The sequence below is a fragment of the Natrix helvetica genome (assembly GCF_964273705.1).
Source record: "Natrix helvetica genome assembly, chromosome: 10".
Classification (NCBI taxonomy): Eukaryota; Metazoa; Chordata; class Lepidosauria; order Squamata; family Natricidae; genus Natrix; species Natrix helvetica.
This window is the reverse complement of record NC_138561.1, coordinates 20367591-20383147: the sequence shown is the minus strand read 5'-3', so window position 1 is coordinate 20383147 and position 15557 is coordinate 20367591. Positions and strand designations below refer to the sequence as shown.

Sequence of the window (15557 nt, the reverse complement as noted above, 5' to 3'; positions counted from 1 at the left end):
AATTCCTTGGAATAAAAATGTATGAATTAACAACAATTGCTACTTTTTAATTACCCCTTTTCCTCCATAGTGTTTGGGCTCGTTCTCTCCAACTTATGAATATATACATTTCTATCTCTATTTGAATACATTTCTGGTGGTTTTACTTGCAATTATGCTTTAAAATGTTTAAATAAGGCACAAAGATTAATTGCCAATGGATTAAAAGCGGAATAAATAAAAAGATGGAAGGATGAATTTTAAAATCTCTTGAATATTTCCTTGTTCAGGACAAGGTAGAAAAATGATAAATTCAGCTGATCGTTAAAGTTTGATTCACACGTTAACAACAACTATTCTAATTGCAGAATGTTTTTGAGTATGTTATGGAAAACGGCATAATATTCTAAAACATTTTTTGTTTTTCTTTAGAAAAAATTAAGCAATGAAATCATTTGTTAGTAAAATGGTTAGATTCCTCTCTTTGTTTTGGGGGTGGAAAAAAACAGAGCAAATTTCATCCCACTTCAAAGTGGAACATTCACTTGGTTTCCACTTCACTGTTGAATCTTGTTCTGACACAGCTCCCCAAATACAACAAACCCTTTGACCTTAACTCAAAGATTCCTTTATTAGGAGTGCTGGCAGCCCGACAAAAATATTCTCTCTCACCACAGGCTAACAAGTCTGCCTGGCCAGGAGATGAATAGTTGTCTGCCACATGTATTCATCTTCATTCCCTACCTTTTATCCCCAGAGCTTCACTAGCAGCAGTGGCTCTTCCGTCCCAAGGACCGGCCTATAGATTTCCACTGCTCTCCTCTCCTCCGCCTTCTGCGCATCCATGCGTCAGGCAATGGACCCAGCTGTTCTTCTTGAGCTATCTCTAGACCTGGGGGCTGTTGACTCTCCATCTGAGAGCTGATGAATGGCCCAGTCTCTCCCCCTCTCTCTCCCCCCTCTCGTTCTCTCACTCTCTCTCTGTGTGCCAGCTCCATTCCCTCTTTCCTTCAGAGCTCCCAGGTTGCCCTGATGCTGACCCTGACTCCCACATCTCCTTCTCCTCCTCTGATTCGGCTGCTGGAGTGGGTCACAACAAATCTGTTTATTTCACTGGCAAATATTTTGTCCTTCACCTTTTCTCAGCTAGCTTGAAGCCAGCCCTGTCCTTTAAAAGCCACCTGAGAAGATGCTCCAGAAACGATGATAAAAGTCCCTCCAGCAGGAAGGGAATTTGGCATGGCATAAATAACCATCTCCCTGCAAACCGGTACAGAATTATTCTGGCTTGTTGAAGCTGAGCAATCTTTACTACCCAGTGGGGATCTTCCAAGCTTCCTTAAAAATTCATTTGTACTTTAATTAAGAAACATGCTTCCTTCCCCTCCCTTAATTAACACACCAACAGTCCAATAAAAACAGATTCCCCAAACATGTTTGTTTTGGTTGTTTCTAGGATGTGAAAAGAGGTTGAATAGGAAACACTATTCGGCAACTGAAAAGCTACAGTATCTCTTCCGCTTTGATTATCGTGAATTTTAATTTAACAGAATAACAGAGTTGGAAGGGACCTTGGAGGTCTTCTAGTCTAACCCCTGCTCAGGCAGGAAGCCTTATATACCATTTCAGACAAATGGTTGTCCAATCTCTTCTTAAAAACTTCCCTGTTGGAGCACTCACAATAGAGGTAACCCTGATTCATTGTTCTAACTGTCGGGAAATTTCTCCTTAGTTCTAGGTTGCTTCTCTCCTTGATTAGTTTCCACCCATTACTTCTTGTTCTACCCTCAGGTGCCTTGGAGAATAGTTTGACTCCCTCTTGTTTGGGGCAGCCCCTCAAATATTGGAGCATTGCTATCATGTCTCCCCTAGTTCTTCTTTTCATTAAACTAGACATACCCATTTCCATTCTTTCAGCTAAGCCTCAATTTCAGCCTTAATTTCATTTAAGCCTTGTGTTAATTTTTTTAAGCACACAGAGAGTGAAGGAGGTATGCCTTTTGGGAGGAGAAGAGTGAAGCAAACACCCATTTCTGACCATAACTTGCTTAGATTTTAAATTTTTTTCCTCCACTAGATAAATGAAACCACTAAACTGAACCATAATGATGACATCTCAATCAAGGTTAGATTTTCCATCTCAACTAATCCAAACAGTGGCTAATGCTACAACTCCCCCTGCTTAAAAGAATTCTAATTTTTTTAAAATAAATGGACATTTGCAAGTCAGCCTGTTTCAGAGTAAACCATTCAATTTAGTGCTAACTCAAATACCTAGGTACGCGGTGGTTCAGTGGCCAAGACACTGAGCTTGTCAATCAGAAAGGTCAGCAGTTCGGCGGTTCGAATCCTGAGCGCCTTGTAATGGAGTGAGCTCCCATTACTTGTCCCAGATTCTGCCAATCTAGAAGTTCGAAAGCATGTAAAAATGCAAGTAGAAAAATAGAAACCACCTTTGGTGGGAAGAGTTCCGTGTGCTTTCGGCATTTATTCATGCCGACTACAGAGACATCTTCGGACAGCGCTGGCTCTTCGGCTTTGAATCAAAGATGAGCACCACCTCCTAGCGCGAGGGAAACTTTTACCTTTACCTTTATAAATACCCAACTCCAAAGTATTCCCAGCTGAGATTTAATTTGGATTATTTCCTTTGCACCAGCCCTTGATTTTATGTAAACATTTTGCAACAGCTCCTTATTTGCTGTCTTTACGTGGAAACATCAAAAGAGCTTCCACTGATTTAATTCTCGCTGAAGTATACTGCACACAAACAAAATTGTTTTTGATGTTGCCCTGAATGTATTTATTCATAATTTTAATTTAAGATCATTAGAACTAGCAATAGTCTAATTGCACGCCTGTAATTTACTTGTAACTATCATTACAAGGTTTTTCTCTCTGCTCAAGGAAGATGGAGCTTATTTTCAGGAAACTCTACAGGCAGAATATTATAAATACCATTTATCTTGAACATTTAGACTGCAATGTTTAGAAATAAGGTGCATTTTGAGACATCGCACCAAAGAAAAAATTAACACACCAGGAGGGATTCATTGATCCAAATATACAATGAGGACTGGAGATTTTCTGGATACTAAAATTCATTTGAATCAGCATGTCAAATCTAACCTTGCTCCCTTCTAGCTACTCCTCAATTTAAATGCATTTCATCCGCCATCTCAATTTCTTGGCTAATGTGTTTAAAAATGTCTGCGTGAAAATAGAAAGATGTTTTTTAAAAATATGCACAGTCAATTTTCGTTATTCATGGTAGTTAACATTCTGTAAAGTTGCTGCAAACACTGAATTAGCAACTAGTGAAACTTCAACCTACACGTTGAGTGAACTCAGTTTTCACTCCTTTGCTTGTCCATGAATGACTGCAGGTATTGACTTTGTGGGTATAAATAAAATTTAACATTGTAGGCAAATTCGTAAACATAGAATCTGTGAATAGCGGGGACCAGTTGTATATTTTAGCAAAGAATGAATTCTGAACTACTAGAAATGTTACATATATGAGATGCCCAGATGCCAAAAGCTGCAAGAATTTTTTTTTTTTTGCACATTACAACTATTGGAAATCTTATTGAACCTAGGAATGGCTAAAGGTAAAAGTTCAGGTTCCCCTCGCACATATGTGCTAGTTGTTCCTGACTCTAGGGGGTGGTGCTCATCTCCGTATCAAAGCCGAAGAGTCAGCGCTGTCCGAAGACGTGTCCGTGGTCATGTGACCAGCATGGCTAAACACCAAACTGCACAGAACGCTGTTACCTTCCCACCAAAAGTGGTCCCTATTTTTCTACTTGCATTTTTACATGCCTTTGAACTGCTAGGTTGGCAGAAGCTGGGACAAGTAACAGGAGCTTGCTCCTTTATGCAGGGCTAGGGATTTGAACTGCTGAACTGCCGACCTTTCTAATCAACAAGCTCAGTGTCTTAGCCACTGTGTCCCTCTTATTTCTATAGTACCAACTTCTGGTGGGTTTGGGGCTGGGAGAAGTTTTTAAATTCAGGGCGCTTAGAAATCAAAATTCCATCCCTTTCTCTATCGTTTCGCGAGGCAGGATTGCAGAAACACGACAAATTACAAAATAATACTTGCAGGCATTTTTGATAGAGGGGCCATCTAAGTCGGGGAAGAAGGAAATTTTATGAGATTTATTTCTTCAACCTTCCCTGCGTGATGGAAAGTGGGATGAAGCCATTGCGTGGAATGGAGTCGGGTGGGAAAATGAAGGCTGCAACTGTTTTCTGTCTATGCCAGCCCAACATTGGTTTACAGGTAGTCCTTGACTTACAACCGTGATCATTTGAAGTTACGTACAACAGCACTGAAAATAATTGATTTGTGAACATTTTTCACACTTACAGCCACTGCAGTGGATCTTGTCATCCAAATTCAGATGCTGGGCCACTGGTTTATACTTATGGCCGTTCCTGTGTTCTGGGGGTGTCACATGATCCTGTATTGCGAACTTCTGACCCGCAAAGTCAGCAGGGAAGCACCGTGTTGCTAACTGTAAGGGGTGCCCTGATTCACTTAACAACTGTGGCGAGGAAGGTCGCAAAAGGGGGCAAAAACTCACTTCGCAAAAAGTCTCGCTTATCAAGAGACATTTTGGGCTCCATCACCGTCGTAAGTCGAGAGTTACCTGTATCAGATCTGACCAACAGGAATCTACTTGCCCAACTCTAGCAAACCTTTAATCCAGCAGTGAATTATTATAATACTTTGACCCTATTGAACGCCTTCCATAGGTGCTGTCTCCGACTTATCCTCGGCATCGCCTGGTATGACAACAGCGCTGTCTTGAAAGGTGCTGGAACTTCTAGCATGTATACACTATTAAAACAGTGACATCTACGCTGGCTTGGGTGTATCATGAGAATGGCGGATGATCGGATTCCAAAAGATCCCCTGCATGGAGAATCAGTGCAGGGAAAGCATCGCAGAGGGAGACCACAGCTGCAATACAAGGATATCTGCAAGAGGGATCTAAAGACCTTGAGAATGGACATTAACAGCTGGGGAAACTTGACCTCTGACCGTTCAGCTTGGAGGCCAAAGATGCAGCATGGCCTTCTCTAATTCGAAGACTCACTTGTTCGGCAGGCTGAGGCAAAGAGGCCGTCCCGGGACCTGCGAAATCTGGGGGCTGGACAGGGGACAGAATCCATGGTGGATTCCAGATCCTATTGCAACTGGTACGCTGCGATGGGGTCGAGCATCCACCACGTTCACACGCGCTGCGCACCCATGCGTACCCACCGCCTGCGACGCTCCAGCTGCTTGGCGGACTGTCACACAGGAGCCGTACACTGCTTGCGCATGCGCAAATGCCTCGGTCGGCACAAATAGAGGTAAGGAGAGCACCATACTGGAATGGCGCCTGCTGCTCCCAGAAGGCACCGGTACGCCTATATTGGGGTATACTAGCTGGAACCCAGCACTGGGCAGAATGTATCTGCCTTCAGTGTGGAAGGTATTGTTACTCTGAATTGGCCTTTTTAGCCACACCAGATTCTGTTTTAGGAACTCTTTCCAGAGCACGATACCATAGTCTTTTGAGACTGAAGGATGCCAAGAAGATTGACCCCATGCACTATGCAGATACCCTACCGAAAGATTAGGAAGGTATCAATGTTTGCTGTGTTGGAGAAATAACAGATATGTATTCAAGGACATATTTATGTATGTACTTAGCAGCAAAGATACAAAACGATCTGCCTGGTGTGTCTGGTTGCTGCGGGAACACTACACGGGGAGAGGGACAGGAAGGGGAGGGAAAAAAACACCCTGTCTATTTTATCTGCCAGCTACAGAAAGCTCTTAAGAAAACCTCCCGTGGTTTCCTGCAGGTTGTTAGAATCACAGGTCATAGACAAGAAGGGATCCTGCCGGGCTCAGCAAATTGAATGCAATTTTAGTCATTTGAAAGCTTAAGTGGCCCTACGCACCAGTGGCGATCACGAGGAAGCTGGAATTGGACATGCAAAAAAAGAAAGAAAGGAAAAGACTTAAAATGGGGAGAGAACGGGGGGGGGGGGGGGGAAGAAGACCAAAATCCAGGTTAAATAAACATGCATATATATGTACACCCCAAACTGGTAAAAAAAAAGAGGAAGTATAAATTGGCTGATATATATTAATTGAATGTAGGAACAGGAGAGGAAAAAGTCCATTTTAGTGGCCCTTCTGGTTGACCATTCCTTCCTTCCTTCCTTTCTCTCTATTCTTCTCTCTTCCTTCCTTCCTTTTCTCTCTATTCTCCTATCCTTCCTTCCCTCCTTCCTTCCTTCCTTCCCTCCCTCCCTCCCTCCCTCCCTCCCTCCCTCCCTCCCTCCTTCCTTCCTTCCTTCCTTCCTTCCTTCCTTCCTTCCTTCCTTCTTCTCAACTCATGTCCTTCCTTTCTTCTCCATAACTTAACCCTCCCTTCCTCTCTGACTTTGGGCCAGAGAGAGACTCTAGTCTAAAGTCAGCTAATCAACTTTTATGCCTAAAGCAGGACTAGAATTCATCATTTCCTGTTAATTGGCCCAAAGTCACCCAGCCAGCTTTTATGCCTAAAGCAGGATTAGAACTCACTATCTCCTGATCATTGGCCCAAAGTCACCCAGGTGACTTTCATGCCTAAGGCAGGACTAGAACTCACTGTCTCCTGGTGACTGGATGGATGGATGGATGAATGGATAGATTTCAGCCATTTCTAATTTTCCTTAAGGGAAAAGTTTGATCTTACTTCCATGTTTGCAGATCCTTCCCTAATTAAGATAAACAAATACCCGATTGCAAAGGGAAAGGACCCATTTCGGAAGAGAAGGAAAGCCTCAGCACATCTGTCCTACTAAAATTTATTTCCTTGAAGAGTTCCAATTGCTAAGGAGAAAAATAGGGGGATTTTAATCTGTAGGATGGGGTTCTGACCAAGGCTTTCCAAGAGCATGAAGCCAACAAAAAACCCTCTTATTAGTTTACTGTGAATTTTGCTCATTCACATCCAGCAAAGTCTTTCAAGGGAGGATTTACAGTCACAGACCTCATCTGGCTTGGAGAGCTGCCAGGCCGATATCTGCAAAACTTGGCAAGGAACCTCGGAGAGTCACGAACCAATTAAGCAAACTAATTGTCAAACTCCGCTCCTCTTTTATTTCCTCTGGGAGGGGCCATTCATCATCCATCTCTGGCGTTAATCCCAAGTCGACCCCTGTTCTTTAGCTGTTCCCTTCATCTGGCAACTCTGCACATGCACACACTGGGAACAGGCTCCAGCTGTTCCTCTGCCTCACTGATGTCTGACTCCGAAGGCAACACATAACTGGCATACGGCTCTGGCCCCCTCTCTGCGTCTGACACAGAGCCCTCATTAGAGCCTTCCCCAGACTCCAGGACTGCCCCATGTTGCTTCCCAACCTCCACACTGTCTGAATCTGTTGCCATCTCCACTGGCTGCTGATGGGCCACAACAGATGGTCAGTTGTCTTGCATGATCTACTGATATAACTTTTTGTATTTGTGATTTATTGCAGTCTGCAGAAACTCAAGGCTTCGCAAAGGAGCTGTCACAAGTGGTGACACTTCGCCCTGCAACTACAGCTTTCCCAAGTTATCTTCCCAAATGTTTCTGATGACATTCCTGCTCTCGTATCATCAACCCAATCTTTGGAATTCACCAGAAAGAAAAGATAACACATTGTTCATTCTTGCTCATTTCCTCGCGGATTCTGAAAGGCCAAGAAAAAAAAAAGGCAACAATAGAAGGAGAAACAGCAGGGACAGGAAGCTCCAACATTAAAACCAGGACTCCTGCAGCTAAAACATGACACAGCCATGGAAATAAAGGAGGCATCTTACAAAAATCGAAAGTGTTGTTGCAGACTAATGGGATCATTATTATGGAATGTTCTTATTGTTAAAACGTTATCAAGAAAGTTCAAACTCCAATTCTGAATGGGATGTTCCCATCTCAAAATAAAGCTTCAATGGTTAAAGTTCGAGACCAATCACCAACAGTATTGTCTCTTCTGATAGGACCCAACTTGGAACATTTCAACAAAATGTTTCTAGTGGTTTTTTTTTCCTTTGCAAGCTTGAAATAAAACACATTTCCCATTGTGAACACAGCTCTAAAATTCATTAGACCACTCGTATCCTGTTGGGTCTGTTTCACAGATATTTCCTTACCTGAACAGAAAAACAGACGGGCAAAAAAAGTAATGGGAGGAGAAGCAATTTCTGGCTTCCTGCCAGCCTCCCACTGACTTCCCTTGAGGGAATCTGGCAGGGAGCATTAGAAATCCCCTTCCCTTCCCATCTTCAAATCACCAAGTCAAACTGATTCTTCCAATCCAACTGAATTGCAGGATTTCAACTGAATTTATGCATTGACTCTCAAATTCCATCCAGATGTTGTGTAACTTGGATCCTGCTCTCCATCACAATCAACCAAATCATCATGGCCTACAAAATGAGATTCCAGAAAAAAAAAATCTGGATTACTCACCTGTTGGAGACCCTTCCATGACGTGCCCAATGTATGGTCCTTCCCGGAAGATGGGCCTGTTGTCATTCTGATCAATGATCATTATAAGAAAAGGGACTGGACCTTCTATAGTCTTCCCGGAGACATCGGTGATCTCCACCTGCAGCTGTATAAATAGAAAAAGCATAAAAGAAATATGAGTCGCATTGTTATCCCAGCAAGGAGAAGAAAAGGAGAGATGACATCAGCTGTCAGGCCTGCCCCAACTCAAATCCCTAGAAAGAAAGAAAGAAAGAAAGAAAGAAAGAAAGAAAGAAAGAAAGAAAGAAAGAAAGAAAGAAAGAAAGAAAGACAGACTCTCGACTCCATTTGGTTGAACTGATAGGTCCTTTTACTAAGGTTAAGTGGTTGCAATGAAAGAAAGGCTAGATCTGAACATTCCTGCACAAAAAGATTACACTTTCCCCCTTTCCATGGCCTTGATCAGTTCATCAGTGTCCAATAGCACACCATCCAGGTATGGATGTTTGGATGTTGGTACTAGTCGATGGAATTCTGCATTCTGTTCCCAGGCCAGGTGCCCTTAAAGTAAGGGTGGGTTGCTGGGAGTTCACAGGGGTTCTGGAGAACCTCTAAGTAAGATTCTGTGCAGTTTGGAGAACCCCCAAATCCTACTCCTGGCTGGCCCCGTCCACCCCTCCCCTCCCCTCCCAGGAGTCCCCACGCAAGAAAAAATGCCTTCTCCTCTGTTGTGGTGCAGCAGGCCGACTTGGCATGCCACCACGGCTACGCCCACCCAGCAACCGAGCAGGGAACCCCTTGCTAAAATTTTTGAAGCCCACCCCTGCCTTAAAGGCTGATTTGATCTGCTCTTGGTGCCTCTGTTTTCTGTCAGGACTGCCTCCCTCCTCCTTCCATTTGTCTTCCCTTGCTCTCTACCTTCCTTTGCCCCCACTCTCCTCTCCACTGCCTTTTATGGCAGGATGCCCCCAAAGCGCAAAAGCTGAAGATGGCAGATTCGAGATCATTTTTGGTCATTAGGAACCCCAGGCATTTATTTTATTTTATGTATTTGGTTTGTCCATTGCTTACAAGATAATAGGTATAAGAATAAACGTGAGTACGAATAAATGGGGACAGTAGGAGAGGGACGGTAGGCAAGCTGGATGTGCTTATGCCCGCCCCTTACAGACCTCTTAGGAATGGGGTGTGGTTGACAGTAAACAGTCTAAGGTTGAAGTTTGGGGGGTTTGGGGAAGAAACCACAGAGTCAGGTAGAGCATTCCAGGCCTTGACCACTCTGTTGCTGAAGTCGTATTTTCTGCAATCGAGTTTGGAGCGGTTTACCTTGAGTTTATATCTGTTCTGTGCTCACTTAGAGTTGGTTAGTTAGCATGTGAGAAAGTGGGACAAAGGAAGGATGGTGGTGAACACGGACCAATCGAAATACATTCCTGCTGAGATCCTCGTTAGGCACATTGCAACGGAATTGTCATATTTGCTAGCCAGGAGGGGGAACAAGAGGAATGCAACTCGATGCTAATGAAGTGAAGTTTTGCTTAGAATAAGTATTTCCCCCCCCTCCTTTTCTCCTTCAAGCGTAATTATCCTGAAGGGGAACATCCTGAAATACAAAATAAATTGCAAAACTACAAAATAAAAGGCAATCCAAGCCTGAATGCTGGGAAGCCGAAACGAGATTGTTAGCAGGAAATAAAGAAAAGGAGTGTGTTGTTTTAAACACAACGGCTTTATACTCAAAACGCCTGATCTCATTTACCCCTTTGAGGTGTTTCCACCACAGCAGCTATGGGTCAGCATCCATAAGGGATGATACCAAAAATACATTTTCCATCCGTTCTTAGGTAACCCTATGGAAGCGAGTCTAATTTTATTTCCCTGTAAATTCAACCTGTAATTAGTCTGCTCTGGCAGAGCAATATTTTAATTCAAAGAGAAGTCCTACTTCGCTGATATTTGAAGTGGAAAAATTACGAGTTGAGCATTGTGTGTCATAACAGTTTCTTCTTCCCGTGAATAGATCGTGTCTATTGAAAAAGAAATCATTAGAATAATTTTGCGGTAATTCGATTTGATGATGTATGAAGAAATAGTCAAGTGAAGTGATCCATAAATACTGAAAAGGTTAGGGGAAAATAGTATGGAAAGCCAATACTGAATATTCTATACAAAAAAACATATTATATATATATATATAATTAATATAATATAATATAATATAATATCACCCCCATAGAAAGTCATTTAGGGATGCGGGGACTCAGTGGCTAAGATGCTGAGCTTGTCGATCAGAAAGGTCGGCAGTTTGAATCCCGAGCGCCACATAACAGAGTGAGCACCCGTTACTTGTCCCAGCTTCTGCCAACCTAGCAGTTTGAAAGCACATAAAAAAGGCAAGTAGAAAAATAGGAACCACCTTTGATGGGAAGGTAACAGCATTTTGTGCACCTTTGGCGTTTAGTCATGTCAGCCACATGACCACGGAGATGTCTTCGGACAGTGCTGGCTCTTTGGCTTTGAAACAGAGATGAGCACTGCCCCCTAGAGTCAGGAATGACTAGCACATATGTGCGAGGGGAACCTTTACCTTTACCTAAAGTCATTTGCCTTTTAGTCTTTTAACATCATAATTATTTTGTTATGGTCCACCCCAACAAACAAACAAAAACATCTTTCCATGTCATTTCGGTAGAGCTTCAAACCGAAGTTGTTCTAAACTCCAATAATGTAATATGAAAAGATATTTATCACCCCATTTTCATTATCTCAGTATTTTCCTCCCTATTTCTGGTCTTCATACACAAAATATAGCACAATTGAAACTGCTAGCTTCTATTTCCTCGTTTTTCTCTCTGCAATATTAATGCTTATGGAGATACGTATGTGACGGTTTGGGTAGCAATAAATTATTGTCTCTTCTTTTGCTAGTTATCTTGGAATAAATAGCTTTTTACCGAATCAGTCAGCTGCATTGATTTTTCTATTACGCTTGGCTGTTTTGCTGATGCAACATGCATGTGACGTATTTTCACACTTCTATCACTAGATACAACAAGTAATTGAATTCAAGCAAATTACGCCAAAAGAAAATAGCTCTACATGAGATTTCTCCCCTCTTTCCCCCTCCCTTTCCCCCCAAGGTTGTAGGGTGACAGCTTTCAAGAAGATTTGCCTAAATGCAAAAAATGCACTGATTTTTGCATCTGATCTCTAGATGCTTTGAAAACAAAAACAGCTAAACAGGAAGCACTGTTTTCTAATTATCTGTTTTCTGTCTAGAAAAAAAATAATTGTGGGAATTTAGAGCAACCCCCAAATACCTTTGTGCTTTCATTGACAAAGAAATAATGTTTTTGCCAATGGGTCCAAAATTAGCCAAATGAATGCTTAAATGGACCCCTGATGGGGGAACTGAAGGATTTTCTTGACTCAAAAGTTCTCAGAAGGCCAGGTCAGACAGGGCGAAAGATTGACTTTGTTGTTTTTAATCTGAATCTTTCATACAGGGGAAGAGAAAGGTGTTTGAAAAGCTCTTAAATGTCATATTAACACATTTTGGAAAAGGCTGTCAGTCTTTGTGACCTGCAGTTAAATGGCACAAAATAGGAGGGATAATCCATTAGCCAGGCTGTTTTCTTATCAGCCAACCGATTACACAGTCCAGTGTATCTCAACCTTGACAACTTTAAGATGTATGTTGAATTCATATTTTACCAACAAAGAAATAAAGGGAGACTAGTATATTTATTTATATACTGGTCGCCACGATGTAAAAAAGATGTTGAGACTGTAGACAGAGTGCAGAGAAGAGCAACAAAGATGATTAGGAGACTGGAGGCTAAAACATATCAAGAATAGTTGCTGGAACTGGATATGTTTAGTCTGATGAAAAGAAGGACTAAGGAAGACATGATAGCAGTGTTCCAATATCTAAGGGGTTTCCACAAAGAGGAGGGGGTCAATATATTCTCCAAACCACCTGAGGGTAGGATAAGAAGCAATGGGTGGAAACTAATCAAGGAGAGAAGCAACTTAGAACTAACTGACAGTTAGAACAATTAATCAGTGAAACAAGTTGCCTCCAGAAGTTGTGAATGCTCCAAGACTGGAAGTTTTTAAGAAGATGTTGGATAACCATTTGTCTGAAATGGTATAGGGTTTCCTGTCTAAGCAGGGGGTTGGACTAGAAGACCACCAAGGTCCCTTCCAACTCTGTTATTCTATTCTATTCTATTTCAAGATATTTAAGTCTTGTCAGCTAGCCATTTGGCTATTGAACGAGCGCGCAATAGCTTGAAATAGCTCTATACTAGTCTCCCTTTATTTCTTTGTCGGTAAAACATAAATTCAACACAAAAATAGTTTGTCGTGAAAGCGACTGCCTGCGAAGGCTCCTGGATTGGGGCTGAAAGGCGAAAGGGAAAGCAGTATGCTCCATCCCATAACTGGCTCGACCAGGTTGTCCCAATAGACCGGTCTCACCAGAAAAAAACACTTTAAGTTGTATGGACTACAAGTCCAGAATTCCCTAGCCAACAGAGTTGGGGAAGAGCAGAGCTGGCTGGGGAATTCTGGGAGTTGAAGTCCATACATAATGAATGGAGGCTTGATCGTTTGCTCCATGCTGCTGTCGAGATAACAAAATGGTGAACTGGTCCCTATGGATCCCATGAATACATTAGCCCCAACAGCCAGGTTCATTAGCTGTGATTAATTAGCATGTGGGGAAATTAATTCTTGTTACAACTTTCTGTGCCCGCAAAATGCAACGAGCAATTCTACCAATTCTCCCTGGCTGAAATTTTGCCCGATTTACAAGGAGATTGAAGACATAAGCACTTCTGCAGGCAAAGTAATGAAAAGGAAAGAAGGAATGAATGAAAAGAAGGACTAGGGGTGACATCATAGCAGGGTTCCAATATCTAAGGGGCTGCCACACACACACACAAAAGAGGGTCAACCTATTCTCCAAAGCACCTGAAGGCAGGACAAGAAGCAATGGATGGAAACTGATCAAAGAGAGGAGAAACCAGGAAGCGAAAGAAATGTCTGTCTGAAAAGGTTCCCAACAATGCTGTAATGAACACATAATAAGAGCCAATGTCTCTTATACAGAAACTAGTGATTTATTAACAGCTTCATTAGGCAATTCTTATTCGCAGACATTTCTTTTGCTTTGTCTATCTGCTTCTGAACTTTGCCCCTCTTCCTTTCCTCCCCTCACTCTGTGTCATAAATCACGTTACCCAATAAATACACACATCTCAAACTGAATAGAGATCGATAGATAGATAGATGATATAGATCGATAGATAGATAGATAGATAGATAGATAGATAGATGATATAAATCAATTGATCGATAGATAGATATATTGATTGATTGATTGATCGATCAGATAAGATAGATAGATAGATAGATGATGGATAGATGGATAGATGGATAGATGGATAGATGGATAGATGGATAGATGGATAGATGGATAGATGGATAGATGGATAGATGGATAGATGGATAGATGGATAGATAGATAAATAGATAAATGATAGAATAGATGGATAGATGAATGGATGGATGGATGGATAGGTAAGTAGGTCAGTCGATAGATAGATAGATAGACAGACAGATAGATGATAGCTAAATCTAATTCTTTAGATGTACTCAGGTGAGAACTTCCCATTTTACTGCTGCATTTTAAGACAAGTAAACCTGAGTGACATTTCTGATCGCATTTAGAAATAAGACGCGAGCATATCCAAAGAGAGTTCAAAATATTTATTCCCACAGCGCTTCCTTCCCTTCAAGGTTTCTCTCTATTTCGGCACTACATTAGTTCAGCTTTTCCCAGCGTGTGGAGCGTAGCCTTCAAACCAACAACTCATTTACCTTATGGAGAATGCAATTAGTAAGTATATCCTGGCTTAGCGTTCAATTGACAGCTTTCTCATTTTCTCACATTTACATAATTTGACAGGGACCATTATGGACCCATAACTGGTCTCTTGGAATGACATTCACAAGGTTGGTTCACTTATTAATTGACCCCTGGTAATGGTAATTTAAGAAGCATATTAATCTCATCTGTCATTTCCAACACATAACTGGTGTATAAAATAATTTGTCTTCTCAAGGAGTCTTGGAAACGAAATAAAGAACTGCGATTCCCCCCCTCCCACCCTTCAAATTAATATGCACAGACCTTCCCTGCCACATTAAAGATTACGGGTGAACATAATTTATTCCTTCCTTTCTTCTTTTAAAGATATTTTCTTTTTAACTTTAAAAAAAGAAGAAAGGGACTCTATAAAGAGGCTCCCCTTGTTAATCTCCATAAAGATTAACACATCTCATTTTCTACAACTGGCTATACAATCTATTCGCAGTCTGAATCACTCTACATAAATCGTGAAATGTTATAGAAGACCGGAAGTCCAAGGAGATGTCATCCTTTCAAGAAACTTAATTCAGGAGACAATGATAACTTTCAAAATGTTGTGCTTCCATGGGATTGGAGCAAATACTCCAATATTATATTGAATATCCCTCCCCACCCCTCCTGTCCCCTTCCCTTATTTTTTTCTACAAATTCTTTTATAAACAGTCATCATTATGTATAAAAAATTAGGGCAAAAAGGTTTTGTGCATAGACTCCCTCAAATTAAAAATGCATTATTTCACATTGATTGTTGCACTAGTACATTTAATTTCCAAATGAAATACTTGGACCAACTAAATAATTGAACTTCCAAGTTGCTTAGAACTCCTCCTAAGCCACTGGAAATAGTTAATTAGAAAAGATATCTATTATCTGATAGTAATAACTATTGTATGCAGCTGAATTATTGCCCAATTAATCAAAATGACTGAGGCAGATAAAAAGGGTGAGAGGCTGATGCAACATACAATGATAAAAGGTAAACAAGAAATGTGGAAGTCAACAGTTTTATATAATTTGATATGGTCAATTGACTCAATAAAATTGTCTCCTCCTCCTCCTCCTCCTCCTCCTCCTCCTCCTCCTCCTCCTCCTCCTCCTCTTCTTCATCCACCTCCTGTTCCTTTTTGTTCTATTGT

General features: G+C 41.5%; 1 protein-coding gene across 2 annotated transcripts in view; it reads right to left on the bottom strand.

The window, feature by feature from the left end:
- CDH13 (cadherin 13) overlaps positions 1–15557 on the bottom strand; it is a 405453-nt gene that overhangs the window by 142644 nt on the left and 247252 nt on the right. For both annotated transcript variants that reach the window (XM_081963468.1, XM_081963469.1), the window contains one exon: positions 8484–8628. In XM_081963468.1, coding sequence (XP_081819594.1) covers positions 8484–8628 — 145 coding nt within the window. The remainder of the gene's footprint in view (positions 1–8483; positions 8629–15557) is intronic.